Source organism: Mustelus asterias, chromosome 20 (genome assembly GCF_964213995.1).
Source record: "Mustelus asterias chromosome 20, sMusAst1.hap1.1, whole genome shotgun sequence".
Lineage (NCBI taxonomy): Eukaryota > Metazoa > Chordata > Chondrichthyes > Carcharhiniformes > Triakidae > Mustelus > Mustelus asterias.
In genome coordinates, this window is record NC_135820.1 from 29,783,686 (window position 1) to 29,799,394 (window position 15,709).

General features: G+C 43.2%; 1 protein-coding gene across 1 annotated transcript in view; it reads right to left on the reverse strand.

Moving 5' to 3' along the window:
- The window catches only part of cdh22 (cadherin 22), a 767,168-nt gene extending 756,210 nt beyond the window's left edge, over nt 1-10,958 (reverse strand). Inside the window, exon 1 of the mRNA XM_078236055.1 lies at nt 10,842-10,958. Within this exon, the coding sequence (XP_078092181.1) occupies nt 10,842-10,958 (117 nt within the window). The remainder of the gene's footprint in view (nt 1-10,841) is intronic.
- Between the last annotated feature and the right edge of the window lie 4,751 nt (nt 10,959-15,709).

Consider the following 15,709-nt stretch of genomic DNA (forward strand, 5'->3'; position numbering starts at 1 on the left):
GCAACCAACGCTACCCCACATGAGCGGATGTTTATCTTCCCTAGGAAGTCTTCCTCTGGGACCTCACTGCCATCTTGGTTGACGTACTCAGGACCTGTCCTCCTGCGGCGGCATGTTATGGCCCGCCAGTCCAACCCTTTGGTTGAACAGGTCCACCTCCTCCACGCCAACCCTCAATATGCCTATGTGGCATATCCTGACGGGCGAGAGGACACGGTCTCTATCAGAGATCTGGCGCCTGCAGGGGACCTGGAAACCCCCATCACTCCCGCACCCCTGGTTAGGATTCCTTTACCCATTCTCTCCTCTCCTGACACGGCACGGGCAGCATCGGGACCTCAACTTAATCCTCTTACTCCTGTGTACAGCTTGCCTGAGTCCAGGAGATTGTCGCCACCTTGAGGTCCACAGGCGTGTGAGGAACTGGAGGAGTCACTGGACACCACCTCGGGGAGAGGGTCGTCACCATGGTCACCAGAACCAGCACTGGAGCCAGTGCTGCGGAGGTCGCAGAGACGGTGCGGACCCCCGATACGGCTGAACTTGTGAACATATGGACCGTTCGTATTGTCTCCTTACCCCATCGGCCTTTGTTTTTAAAGGAGGGGTGAATGTGGTGAACCATAGATGGTTATCACTATGGGTACTGAACCATAGATGGTTACCACTATGGGTACTTGTACATATGTTACTCTTGTTACTGTTGGGGTTAGGGTTGGGGTGTTCCACCTGTTAGCATTGTTCTGTGGTACACTCCGTTTGGCTCTGCCTTCTTACAGGAGTATAAAGGTCACTGCTACTTCCTAGTAGCCCTTAGTCTGGGATAGTATTGTTAAGCAGTATGCTCTATTCTTGTTGTGAATAAAAGCCTTTATTCCCGGGTACGTCCTAGCCTCCCGAGTGAATTAATCGCGCATCACCCTGTATGTAACAAAAGGTTTAAATCCATCACAATGACTGGATCTCTGACCAATAATATAGTTTGTTAAATTGAACAGGTGTAGAGGAAACAGCCTCCTTCCCTTTCTACCCACACCCCATCAAAGAAATGCATCTTTGCAATTACTGCGGTGACAATTAAGCTAGATGCCCCAGTGAACTGTGTTCTGCACTAAATAGAATTGATATTTTTGTGGATGAATGTGCTGTCAGCAGGAAGCAAAGCACAGTTAGAGCATGTTGCATAATGACAAGATTTTGGATCATCTTCATTGCAATAGTTGCTTTGATGTTTAATCAAATTTCTTAATGCTGCAGCCAGTGCTGGTTGCATAATTCATTAAATTACTCAAATTTCCATCATTTGATAATCCCTCTTTCTTTTAGCATATAAGAGCTTTCAGATGAAAATGAGGGCATTTCTGTCCGGATGATTTATATATGCTTGTGAAAGTGCTAAGGCTGAATAGCCCTTCAGTGCTCACTGTGTGAGAAATGGGCAAGTGAGTAAAATATTGAAGTACTTCTGTCTACCATGAGCCTGTACCCAACTGTAAATTGGAGATGGGGATGTAGGGGTAATATCCCTTGTCTAGTAATCCAGAGACCCAGGCTAATACTGTGGGGACATATGTTTATATCCCTCACAGCATCAGAGCAGCTGATGGAATTTAAATTTAATGACTAAACCTAGGATTATAAAGCTAGTTTCAGTAATGGTGACCATGAAAACCATCACTGATGGTTTTAAAAACCCATCTTATTCACCAATGCCCCTTAGGGAAGGAAATCTGCCATCTTTACCTTCTCCGGCCTACGTATGGCTGCCTCTTAAGTGCCTAGCAGGCTTAGTTCAAGGGCAATTAAGGAGGGCAACAAATGCTCCTGCCAGTGGTACCCACATCCCTTGAAGAGTTAAAAAGAAAATTCAGAATCATTCCATGAAAAAATATCAGTAGGTGACTGGGTGATGAGTGAATGAAGGATTCTCTCTTTTTAAAAAAAAGAGTAGTTATAGGGGCAGCCACACTAATGGAGCTTATCTTCCAAATAATTTAAGATTCATGTCATACCAGATGAAATTGTGAGGAACAATATTTGATTCAAGGGCTGGATAACATTACATCCCGCAGTGACATAGGGCGGAATTTTACCGGCACGTCCACCCCGATGTTCGTACGATCCCGCCCGAGGCCAACAGAGAATGCCATTCTCCGAGCCTCGCCCACCCCCGGAACCGGGGCGGGCATGCCGGTAAAATTCTGGCCCAAGCCACAGTTGGGCTGCAGTCATAAATCAGCAATATAGCTTCTGTACAGAAACATACAAGTCCTGGATTGATACACATGATACAGGCGTTCTTGCACCAGTACTCGCTTTTGTTGGCATATAGGCAACAAAGCAGGCTAGACCACAAGTGAAGAACTGTATTTAAAATATGTAATATGAACAGAAAATACTGGAGAAAATCAATATGTCTGTGGAGAAAGAAAGGGTTAACATTTTGAGTCCAGAAGACTCTTCAGAGCTTTGAAGAACACTTATATTAAACTCAATATATTAATTCTGTTTCTCTCTCCACAGATGCTGCCAGACCTGCCGAGTTTTTCCAGCATTTTCTGTTTTTTATTACATATTTCCAGCATCTGCAGTATTTTGCTTTTGTTTAAAATATGTGATTTACCCAAGGTTCCTGAACTTAATTTCACGGAGTTGTGCGCTAAAATATATCCTGTTGAATATTTTGTGCGGGTAACTGATTTTTGTATCCTCGGGTGTGAATTTGTTCACAGTGATGCTTTTGTTACATCTGTCACAAAAGGAGCTAACATGACCATATCAAATTGAAAAAGAGTCAAGGAGCATTTTACTTGAGTTGCAACAGTTCCTGTTGTTAGTCTTTTTTTTTTGCATGGACTATAATTGGACAGTACAGAAGTGAATGCCAGAAATTTTCCACTCCAGTGGCTATGCTGACATAGTGTGAAGTCAAACACTGAAGCTGTCACTGACCTGATAAAATCCCGAGAATGCACATTGCCTCAACATTGCTATTGCATAATTAAATGATTTGTGACAAAGCAATAGTACAATGTGCTGGAGCACCAATATGTTACATAATGGGCTGATAGATATAGGGATTTGCCTTCACAATCCCATAACCTCAACCGTAGATAATGGAGATTTGCCTTGACAATCCCAAAGTCTCAACCACGGGTTATGGGGATTTGTCCTGGCAATTGCATATTCTCGACCATGGATCATTGGGATTTATGCTGACTTTTCCTATTGACTCAGCCATTACTCTCTAAGCAGGAGTCAGGCATTTCCCTGACATGGTGAGGGGACAATAGCAAAGAAAGTCAAGTCCTTTCTCTCATGAAATCATTAAAGGGAAATCCATTCTTAAATGAAGATGGTGGCACGGTGGTAATATCATTGAGCTAATGCCATGAGGACACAGGTTCAAATCCCACCACTGGTGGGATTTATCAATTAAATTGATAAAACCCACCAGTTTCAATTAAATTGATAAATCTGGAATATAAGGCTGATCTCAGTACTGGTGACCATGAAACTAGCATTGATTGTTGTAAAAGCTTTGGGTAAGGAAATCTGCTGCCTTTACCCAGTTTGGCATTGTAGTTGACTCTTAACTGCCCTTTGAAATGTCTTAGTAAGCCATCCAATTCATGGACAACAAATGTTGGCCTTAACAATGATGCCCACACTCTCATACTTCCATTCTGCCAGCTCTGAATGGCAATGGAAGAGACTTAGTATTAATCTGCTTGGCATCCATTTGACTATTGTATTTACAAGAGGGAGTTCAATTCGCTTCCTCTCTCCAAGTAAGTTGATTTATGGAAATCAAAAGAGTTTGGGATCATGCCCAGGCAACTTTCCAACTTCAGGTGCAGCTTGACACAACAATGTCAAATATCATTTCCGTTCCAATTCTCTGTCTGCACCTTGTGGTGCACTAAGGCAGACTGTTTCCATGGCTAGTAATTCCTGGAACAGGTCACCTGTAGATCATAGCTTGAAGGGCACCATTCCACATCAAGCACGGCTAACCAGGAGTCTTTCCCACTTTTACTGACAGTCATTGGTATGCTGGAAGGAATTTGTAGATTGACTGTGGTAGTGTGTCACTTTAAGGGACAAGTTCTTGGAGGTTCATGAAACTCCAATTGGGCCAGAGCACACGAATCCTGGAGCTGAGCACAGGTTCCCCTTCAAGTCAAGGAGTACAATAACCTTTATATCACTCTCAGTCCATAGTTACTTACCTTAATAAACTGTTCATTCATTAATCTACTCGGTGGTTGCCCGTCTTTGCAAGATACTACATTCACATTCAATCTGTTAGGCCACTTGATGAACGCACCTTCCTGGCTATAAAGTCCCAGGGTGGGACTCAAACTCAGAGTTTCTGACTCAGAGGCAGGGACACTACCACCATACCACAAGGCCTCCTCAATTGTCACTTCAGAAATATTAGAATAGAAGAGACAGCCTATCTAAAGATTCCAATGAACAGTTCTTAGTCAGTAAAGTAAGTACGTTTGCAGTGTTTTTCCAGCCAGAATCAGCAGAAACACCTTGTCGTGATCTGATGTGCAATGCAATACCTTAAAATGATGTTCATTGTAAAGACAACTGTGACAAAATAAACAGTAATGCAAATTGAAGGGGATTCATTGCCAATTATAGGTGTAGCCATGTAAGAAGGATATGGGAGTCAATTGTTTATTTCTTTCATAATATATTCATTGAATTATTCTTCTATTCACTTGTGCTTGTAGGCGAGAAAATACTGCAGAGTGGAAAGCTAAGAAATATTAACCCTTTCTGAATTCCATATGAGTTGTCTAATATAACCATGAATTGGCTACTGGCATCACAATAAGGTGACTCCCTGATTTCCTGCATATCAAACAACATAGGCCGTTAATTAGTAAATCTAATATATGAGGGGATTCCTCTGGATGGTAGCCGGAACCACTTTGCCGGTCAGTAAATATTTATCATCATAACCTCATAAAATTCAAAGGGGCTTGGCTGCTAAATATAAATCTCTCAGTTTCAGCACAACTGATCGAAATGGCCTTTGTGTCAGTTATCACCAATGAATGGCATGTTTTACTGATGAGGGGGTCTGCCTCTGCAAACAATAGGGTGAACTGATACAGTCAATGAAACAAATGAAAAGAAAATAGACTGAGTGGGATTTGCTGGCCACGCTCAACCCAAGGTCGGAAGATCCCACCCGAGGTCAACAGGCCTTTGCATGGTCCGTGTCCCGCCTACTACAATTCCCTTGGCGGGCGGGACAATAAAATTACCCCCAGTGATTAAGGAGCAGAAAAGACAGGATATACTGAATAGAATGTAAATAGAGGCAAAATAATGGAGCAGAAAGAGAATGGAGGAATTAAGAATTAGGGGAATATGATATGTATAAATTGAAATATTTTATTAGTCTACATGTGAGTCCAGTAACTGCAGTCATATTAGGACGTGTTTCAGTCTCGCAATATGTGAGCTGAAAACAAATTAAAATTAAGTTGACTAAATTATGTACAAATGAACAATAAACATTTTAAAAATGTTTTTATTGTAATGAGGAGTATTATATAGGTCAGTTTGATAGTCAGACAGAGATCTGCAATGGAGATCAAGAAGTTAATGACGTCTAAGGATATGGGGAAAGAGCAGTAATATGGCATTGAGATAGAGGATTGGCCATAATCAAATTGAATCGTGGAACAGGCTCAAAGGGTTGAATGGCCTACTCCTGCTCCGAGTTTTTATGTTTCTATGAACCTTCTAAAATGCAATGATCAATGTATGAAGTTGGTGCAGCTCCTGATAAAACTTTCCCTGAGCCAGATATTTTCCATCACTCCCCTCTTTTCCTTCACTATCCCCTGGGCTGATAGATAGCATGACACGTTTTCAGGTCTGGCTGTTGAGATGGTGTGAGTGTGGGAAAACCCAGAGATATTTTACTTGATGGGGAATCCAAGGTATTTTAAACTGACTAAATCAAGAATTAAATGCAAGATTGTAGCTTTAAAGAAATAGTATGGGATAAAGACACTTCAGAAAGAGTTCTGCAACTCCGTGCAATTTTCAAATCACCATACTCTCCGACTTGAGACTGTGGAATTATTCCGTTAGGATCAGAAAGTGTCAAACAAGGCTGTGTGCTCCTCCCTGCTGGGAGTGTTTCACTAACATTGCCAGACATCATTTCCATTTACAGAGCTCAATATTCATCACAGCCAGAAAACTTTGATCATGATCAGTTGGGGCTGAATCAACATAAGATGACCAAACTTCCTTTGGCAGCTCCTCTTGCCCCAAGCATTTTACAATATCGAGGTTCACTTTCAATGTATGAGGGAATATGGTGCTGCAAGAGCAACAATATAATGTCTGTTAAACTCCTGACAACCAGTTGGTAAAGGATAAAACCAGTTACTTAGTTTAGATTTATTCACAGAGTGGAATGTTACCTCCTTAACCATTCCCCACTATCAGTAAAGTGTCTCTTTATATGAGCTCAGACAACAACCACATCAATGCCCTCCACTTGTACATAGTTACTCAACTGATATACAATTAACAATATTATCGTATCAGGAAATCCAACAATTTGCCTTGACAGAAGACATTTAATGTAATAAATCTTTTCGATGTGCTTCACAGGAGCATTGTGAAACAAATTATGACAAAATAGGGCAGGTGATCAATGGTTTGGCCAAAGAGGTAGTTTTTAAGGAGGAAAGTGGTAGAAAGAAATGGAAAGTTTGGGAGGGAATTCCAGAGTTTAGAACCCAGGCATCTGAAGGTGATTGTAGAACGGTTAAAGTCAGGGATGCTTAAAAGGCCACAAAGGAGCACAGATATTCTGGAGGGTTATCATGCTGAACAAAATACAAGGTCAGGCTATGATGGGATTTGAAACAGGGATGAGAATTTTTTAAACCAGAGGCACAGCCGAACCTGGAATCAATGTAGGTCAGCGAGTACGGAGGGGGTGATGGATGAAGTGGATTTGCTGTGATTTAGGATATGATGATGTGGCGCTGCCGGTGTTGGACTGGGGTAAGCACAGTAAGAAGTGTCACAACACCAGGTTAAAGTCCAACAGGTTTATTTGGCAGCACTAGCTTTCGGAGCCCCAAGCCCCTTCTTCAGGTGAGTGAGGACTCGTGTTCACAAACAGGGCATATAAAGACACAAACTCAATTTACAAGATAATGGGTGGAATGCGAGTCTTTACAGGTAATCAAGTCTTAATGGTACAGACAATGTGAGTGGAGAGAGGGTTAAGCACAGGTTAAAGAGACGTGTATTGTCTCCAGCCAGGACAGTTAGTGAGATTTTGCAAGTCCAGGCAAGCCGTGGGGGTTACAGATAGTGTGACATGAACCCAAGATCCCGGTTGAGGCTGTCCTCATGTGTGTGGAACTTGGCTATCAGTCTCTGCACAGTGATTCTGCGTTGCCGTGTGTCGTGAAGGCCGCCTTGGAGAACGCTTACCCGAAGATCAGAGGCTGAATGCCCGTGACTGCTGAAGTGTTCCCCGATTGGAAGGGAACACTCCTGCCTGGTGATTGTTGAGCGATGTTCATTCATTCATTGTTGTAACATCTGCATGGTCTCACTAGTGTTCCATGCCTCGGGACATCCTTTCCTGCAGCGTATCAGGTAGACAATGTTGGCCGAGTCGCAAGAGTATGTACCGTGTACCTGGTGGATGGTGTTCTCATGTGAGATGGTGGCATCTGTGTCGATGATCCGGCACGTCTTGCAGAGGTTGCTGTAGCAGGGTTGTGTGGTGTCGTGGTCACTGTTCTCCTGAAGGCTGGGTAGTTTGCTGCGCACAATGGTCTGTTTGAGGTTGTGCGGTTGTTTGAAGGCAAGGAGTGGGGGTGTGGCGATGGCCTTGGCAAGATGTTCGTCTTCACAAATGACATGTTGAAGGCTCTGGAGAAAATGTCGTAGTTTCTCCGCTCCGGGGAAGTACTGGACGACGAAGGGTACTCCGTCCGTCGTGTCCCGTGTTTGTCTTCTGAGGAAGTTGGTGCGGTTTTTCGCTGTGGCACGTCAGAACTGTCGATCGATGAGTCGAATGCCATATCCTGTTCTTATGAGGGCATCTTTCAGTGTCTGTAGGTGTCTGTTGCGATCCTCCTCATCCAAGCAGATCCTGTGTATACGGAGGGCTTGTCCATAGGGGATGGCTTCTTTAACGCATTTCGGGTGGAAGCTGGAGAAATGGAGCATCGTGAGGTTATCCGTGAGCTTGCGGTAACACACATGAGGACGGCCTCAACCGGGATCTTGGGTTCATGTCACACTATCTGTAACCCCCACGACTTGCCTGGACTTGCAAAATTTCACTGACTGTCCTGGCTGGAGACAATACCCATCTCTTTAAACTGCGCTTAACCCTCTTTCCACTGACATTGTCTGTATCTTTAAGACTTGATTACCTGTAAAGACTCGCATTCTACCCATTATCTTGTTAATTGAGTTTGTGTCTTTATATGCCCTGTTTGTGAACACGAGTCCTCACTCACCTGAAGAAGGGGCTTGGGGCTCCGAAAGCTAGTGCTGCCAAATAAACCTGTTGGACTTTAACCTGGTGTTGTGAGATTTAGGATATAGACAGCAGAGTTTTGAACACCAGGTTTACGGTGGGTAGAATGTGGAAGGCCAGCTGGGAGTACATTGGAATAGTCAGGTCTCGAGGTAACAATGGCATAGATGAGAGTTTCAGCAGCAGTTGAGCGGAGGCAGGCATGGAGTCTAATGTTTTGTAAATTACTGCAATATTTTCAGTGCAGACTGTTGGTGTAGCCAGGGCATCATATAAATGTTGATTCCTCATAATGCTAATTTCTACAGGAGGCTGAGTTTGATTGTTGAAAGGTCATATTTGAAATAGCAGATGATCTTCTCCATTGTCCTGGTTGCTGTGTGAAATATCACAATGTGACTTGATGAATTTTTTGACCTTGTTATTTCTAGATTTGCATTTCCATTTAGCCGTCTTCTTCTCGTCTTTCTGCTAATTGAAACAGTTTTCTCTTGTAAGCTGTCTTATCCTAACTTCTCCATGCTTCTCTTTGACTACAGTGATTCTGTGCAAAGTCTTCAGTCTCTAGAATCAAATTAAATTTTGTCTATTGTCATGGAAGGAACATTCCTGGCCTTTGTTTGAAAGATCAAAGATGTTGGGATGAAATCACTTTCCATATGAAGATTTTAATTGAAGAATCCCTCTTGGTTCCCCTTCATCTGACTGCACTTTTGTAACCTGGGCTGGGGTCATTTTAACCATGATCATTGGGCAGAAACCCACACCTACAATGCCAATTTTACTTTTGCCCAGTAATACTGTCCACTAGAGAAGTGAAATTAGACGAGTACAAAACATAGAGACATAGAAAATAGGTGCAAGAGTAGCCCATTCGGCCCTTCGAGCCTGTACCACCATTCAATATGATCATGGTTGATCATCCCACTCCTGCTTCCTCGCCATACCACTTGATCCCTTTAGCCACAAGGGCCACGTCCAACTCCCTCTTGAACATATCTAACAAATTGGCTTTCCGTAGTAGAGAATTCCACAGGTTCTGAGTGAAGAGGTTCTTCCTCATCTCAGTCCTGAATGGCTTACCCCTTATTCTTAGACAGTGATCCCTGGTTCTGCACTTCCTCAACATCGAGAACATTCTTCCCGCATCTAGCCTCTCCAGTCCCATCAGGATTTTATATGTTTCTATGAGATCCCCTCCCATTCTTCTAAATCCCAGTGAGTACAAACCCAGTTGATCCGGTCTTTCTTCTTATGTCAGTCCTGTCATTCCAGGAATCAGTCTGGTGAACCTTTGCTGGACTCCCTCAATAGCACAAATGTCCTTCATCCGGCTAGGAGACCAGAACTGCACACAATACTCAAGGTGTGGCCTCACCAAGGCACTGTAAAACTGCAGCAAGACATCCTTACTCCTATACTGAAATCCCCTTGCTATGAAGGCCAGCATGCCATTAGCTTTCCTCACTGCCTGCTGTACCTTCATGCCAACCTTCAGACTGTTCCACCATGACACCCACGTCACGTTGCACTTCCCTTTCCCTAAACTGCCACCATTCAGATAATAATCTTCCTTCCTGTTTATGCCACCAAAGTGGATAACTTACATTTATCCACATTATAATGCATTTGCCAAGTATTTGCCCACTCAGCCAGACTGCCCAAGTCACCCTGAAACCTCTTAGCATCCCCCTCAGCATACACTGCCACCCAGCTTAGTGTCATCTCCAAATTTGGAGATATTGCATTCAATTCCTTTGTCCAAATCATTAATGTGTATTGTGAATAGCTGGGATCCCCCCACTGAACCCTGCAGTACCCCACAAGTCACTGCCTGCCACTCTGAAAAGGACCCGTTTATTCCCACTCTCTGCTTCCTGGCCTGCCAACCAGTTCTCGATCCACGTCAACGCATGGCTTGCGGCGTCTCATTCACTCCTGTTGTTCTGCTGGGCATAATGGCTTAAAACGCACTTTGGGAAGAATAGAAGCGAGAAAAATGATTTTAAAAGAACGTATAGTTTTACATGAGGAAGGGACAGCTTGTGATAAGTACAACTGAAGAGAATGGTTTCCTTCAATGACTATTACAAAAGCAATCCTGTTTAGTTTATCGCATTCTATTGCTGAACTATGATTTGAGATTATTCTGACATATACAGTTGTACAATTTTACATGAAAGTACAAAATTGTGGAAGAAGTCAGTTGTTCATGTCAAATAGCACCTCCTCCCACCGCACCCCCCCCCCCCAACAGATAATAGTATATATAACTCAAGCTCACCTTTCCAACATAGAGTGGCTCTGTTCCAGTGTACTCCTCTACAATGAAGAATTGGTTCCACACCCAGCCACGTTTTACACGGCGATGGGCCACTAAGCTTGCTTTTGATTGCTCCATATTCCATTTTTGATGTTGCAAACTCTTCTGGGTAGAATTTGTTCCACAGTAACATAATACACACAAAGCCACTGATGTGAACCACAGAGAGGTGCGATTGACCATTTTACCTGGTCACGTGTCAATATATATCAGATCAGGTGAGTCGATACCTGGGCACGATGCCCATCAAAACACGAATCCTTAAAAGTCTCATTAATCCTTGGCGTTAATTGAGCATCAAATTCCAAATTTCCAAGTGGTGGTTTTCACTTCTCAAACTACTTGTCCACAGATGTAACCGGGAACCTGAGAAAATAACAGGAGACACCATAAAATAGTATAACTGAACCACAGTCTACTAATAATGTCGATCCACATACACTTTGCAACAAAGTCAAGACTTAAAAGTACTTAATTGGCTTTGAATTACTTTGGGATGACCTAAGGCCCTGAAAGGCAGTTTCTAAATTGTAAAACTTCCTATTTCATATAAGCATGTATGAAATTTTGGAAATGGAATATATATATCTGTAAGGCCAAAAAACCCATCCCTTTAAGATCAGCCACAATGGCCAGCCATCTCACCTGTACTACCTCCCATCTTCCTTTGAGTTGGCACTCAAATTCACACTCTGCAGGTGGAACATTCTGCTCTCTCCATTGAAGAGTTTGGTGGCTGGGGACATTTAATCAAGTCGGAGAGCGGCAAGTGAGGATCCTACCACCACCCTGAATAACAAGTCCCTGCAGAATGAAGGGTTAACGCCAGGAGCGCCTGATACTGATGTAACTACGATGCAATGTCACATGATTAAGAGATTGAAATCTACAATCTTATGTAGAATACTGAGATGTATATAGATCTGTAAATAAACAAGAATGTTTTCAACATTGCCATAGATTATTGCTGCAGATCGTGTGAAATGAGTAGATGCACAGCACCATAGCAACACAATCATTACATCACTCCAAAGAATCTTCATGGCACCCCAAACCTAAGATAAAACAGCCTTTGGACATTCTTCTCACCTGGCTTCCAATTGAAGCCCTTAAATAAGCATTCATTGGCCACTTAACGGCCTCACCTGCCACCGCTGGTATTAACCCTGCAGTGGGCGGAGGAGCATGCCCTGCAGGGAGCATGACAACCAAACTCTGGCATGTTTGCTTGCCATCTCACATGGTGGGGGACCTTGTTCAAATACATTCACTGACATCAGGAATTGGGAAGGCCACTGAGAGCCACTCCCCTGTCCTTGCTGCCGAGCCCTTCTCAACCCATCCCCCACGGACCTCACCTCCAAAACTTACCTCTGGCCTATGTGGACGTTCTACCAATAATCTGAGTCTTCAAGTGGGTACTGTACTGACAGCAGCCACAACTCCTATCCCTAAGATCCTTGATCCCGGTGAAGTGCCACTGGTGGCTTCTTAACAGCCTGATTAGCACAGTATGTGATGGTCCTTCCCAAAAAGAAATGATGATGCAAGGTCTCGCTGACACTCCAGCCAATGGCATCATCTCCCCATCGTCTTCTCAATAGTCTCTTCAGTTCAATGACAGTGCATTCAGTTGTCCACTTTTCCACTATCCTTTGAATGAAACAATTCTGCCTATCTTCTTTTTCAAAGTTCTCTATTAGTCTGCACCTTTGGTCTTTGCACCCTTTTCCATAGCAACCAGTATTCCTGGATCAGATTTTATCAATTCCCTTCAATATCCAAATTATCAAATTCCTCAGAGAGAAACTATAATACAATCTTATGTAGACTGATGATTTGAAATGTTTCACATTCTTGGCTATTTCTACTGTAGAATATTCTTGGAACATAAATATCCTGAACATTGCACTATTTTCACATCTTGAATGTAATGCTTACAGACTTGTTCAGTTTTGCTAAATAGGATTCCAATTACTCCTCCTCCTCCCTGTCAAATATCACAAGGCACTCTTACAGCACTAGCTGTGTTCATTGATTGCTCATACTTGGCTGTCAAATTTCTTACATTAATATCATATGCGTTGTCATTGGAAATTCGTTGTAGTACAACCTCACAACCTGCTGATCCTTAACTGCCAGGAATCATGTTATATTGAGTGTCTGAGTGAACTTTTCAGCAAAGTTCATGAAATAAAGTTCTTGCATTCAGGTTTCATCACCATCCAGTCATCAGATCTGTTGAGATTCTTGATATGATATATAAAAACCATTGCTCACAGCTGGTTCAGCCATCACAACAATGCTGATGCCAATGAAATAAATTCAGCTGCTGCCTGCTCCCAGCACTGATCAAGATGATGAGAGAGATGCCCATAATCCTTACCTCATGGTCTCAAGTAATATTTGGGGGTAGCATTATTTCAAGATGGAAGTGAAAGCCACCTGGTCCTGTCAGTAACTCTGTACTTCACCAGCTGTCAGAACAAGAGAAACTTCTGGTACTGTGATGCCAATGCCATTTCCTACCATAGAGAGCCAGCTTCGCTCAATGAGGAAGCAATTATTGGGAAGGTTTGAAGTGAGGGAGTAGGGTTGATGGATGGGGGGATTGGGCATAGAAGGCTCAGGAAGGGGTGGGGGAGGGAGGGAGGTGAGAGCAGGAAATTGGTGAGGAGAAAATAACCATGACTGAGGATTTTCACAGGCAAGGGAAATGGAAGATTCTTGAACTCAGGGAAAACAGACTATGAAATGCTTCACCATAATTATCTACTAACATTGCAACTTGAACAATATTTATTTGATTTGATATAATTGATATTATCTCTGATATTATTGTCACATGCATTAACATACAGTGAAAAGTATTGTTTCTTGCACGTTATACAGACAAAGCATACTGTTCATAGAGAAGTAAACGAGAGAGTGCAGAATGTAGTGTTACAGTCATAGCCAGGGTGTAGAGAAAGATCAACTTAATGCAAGGTAAGTCCATTCAAAAGTCTGACAGCAGCAGGGAAGAAGCTGTTCTTGAGTCAGATGGTCCGTGACCTCAGACTTTTGTATCTTTTTCCTGACGCAAGAGGGTGGAAGAGAGAATGTCCGGTGTCCTTAATTATGCTGGCTGCTTTGCCGAGGCAGCGGGAAGTATAGACAGAGTCAATGGATGGGAGGCCGGTTTGCGTGATGGATTGGGCTACATTCACGACCTTTTGTAGTTTATTGCCGTCTTGGGCAGAGCAGGAGCCATACCAAGCTGTGATACAACCGGAAAGAATGCTTTCTATGGTGCATCTGTAAAAGGTGGTGAGAGTCGTAGCTGACATGCCAAATTTCCTTAGTCTTCTGAGAAAGTAGAGGCATTGGTGGGCTTTCTTAACTATAGTGTCGGTGTGGGGTGACCAGGATAGGTTGTTGGTGATCTGGACACCTAAAAACTTGAAGCTCTCGACCCTTTCTACTTCATTCCCATTGATGTAGACAGGGGCATGTTCTCCTTTATGCTTCCTGTAATCTCCTTCATTTTGGTGACATTGAGGGAGAGATTACTGTTGCTGCACTAGTTCACCAGATTCTCTATCTCATTCCTGTACTCTGTCTCGTCATTGTTTGAGATCTAACCCACTACGGCAGTGTCGTCAGCAAACTTGAAAATCGAATTGGAGGGGAATTTGGCCATGCAGTCATAGGTGTATAAGAAGTATAGTAGGGGGCTGAGAACATAGCCTTGTGGGGCTATTGAGGATGATCGTGGAGGAGGTGTTATAGCCTATCCTTACTGATTGTGGTTTGTAAGTTAGGAAGTTCAGAGTCCAGTCGCAGAGGGACGTGCCGAGGCCCAGGCCACGGAGTTTGGAGATGAGTTTCGTGGGAATAATGGCGTTGAAGGCTGAGCTGTAGTCAATAAATAGGAGTCTGACATAGGTGTCCTTGTTATTTAGGTGTTCCAGGGTTGAGTGCAGGGTTAGGGAGATGGTGTCTGCTGTGGACCTATTGCAGTGATAGGCAAATGTAGTTGATCCACGTAGTCCAGGAGGCTGGAATTAATTCGTGTCATGACTAGCCTTTCAAAGCACTTCATAATGATGGATGTCAGAGCCACCGGCCGATAGTCATTAAAGCATGTTGCTTGGTTTTTCTTAGGTATCAGGATGATGATAGTCTTCTTGAAGCAGATAGGGACCTCAGATTGTTATAAAGAGAGGTTGAAGATGTCTGCAAATACTCCCACCAGCTGATCCGCACAGGATCTGAGAGCTCGTCTGGGATCCCATCCGGGCCAGTCACTTTCCATGGGTTGACCTTCAAGAAAGCTGCAATCACATCTGCAATGGTGACCCCAGATATAGGTTCATCCAGGACCTTCCAGGGTGGAGAGCATGCTCAAAAGGAAATGGGGATAAACATTTGAAAAAAGGATGACTCTAAAAAGATTTGAGGGGACAGGGAAAAGTGCTGAGAAGAGATAGCAGCAGCACCGACACTGGGGCACTGACACTTGGTGAGACTTTCTCGCCTTTGAATTTGAAGGTTTTGGGTTCAAGATTCATGACGAGGCTTAAGCACACAAAATTAAGGTTGTGTGTCAAGGAGAGAAGATGTGGATTTTAACTCTTTGAGAGAAAAAAGACTATAAGACTATTGGGGACAATAGTTAACAAAATAATCTGGTATAGTGATCAGTTTAGCAGAGGGGTTACTGGAACAGTGAGCATCGGGATTTCATTTATTTGCTCTGCAGCTGAAGAAACAGTGAATTTAGAGTGTGGTTTTTGATGTCTCAGGGAGAGATGGGGAAGAAGCATTGAGTGAATGCTGAGGAATTC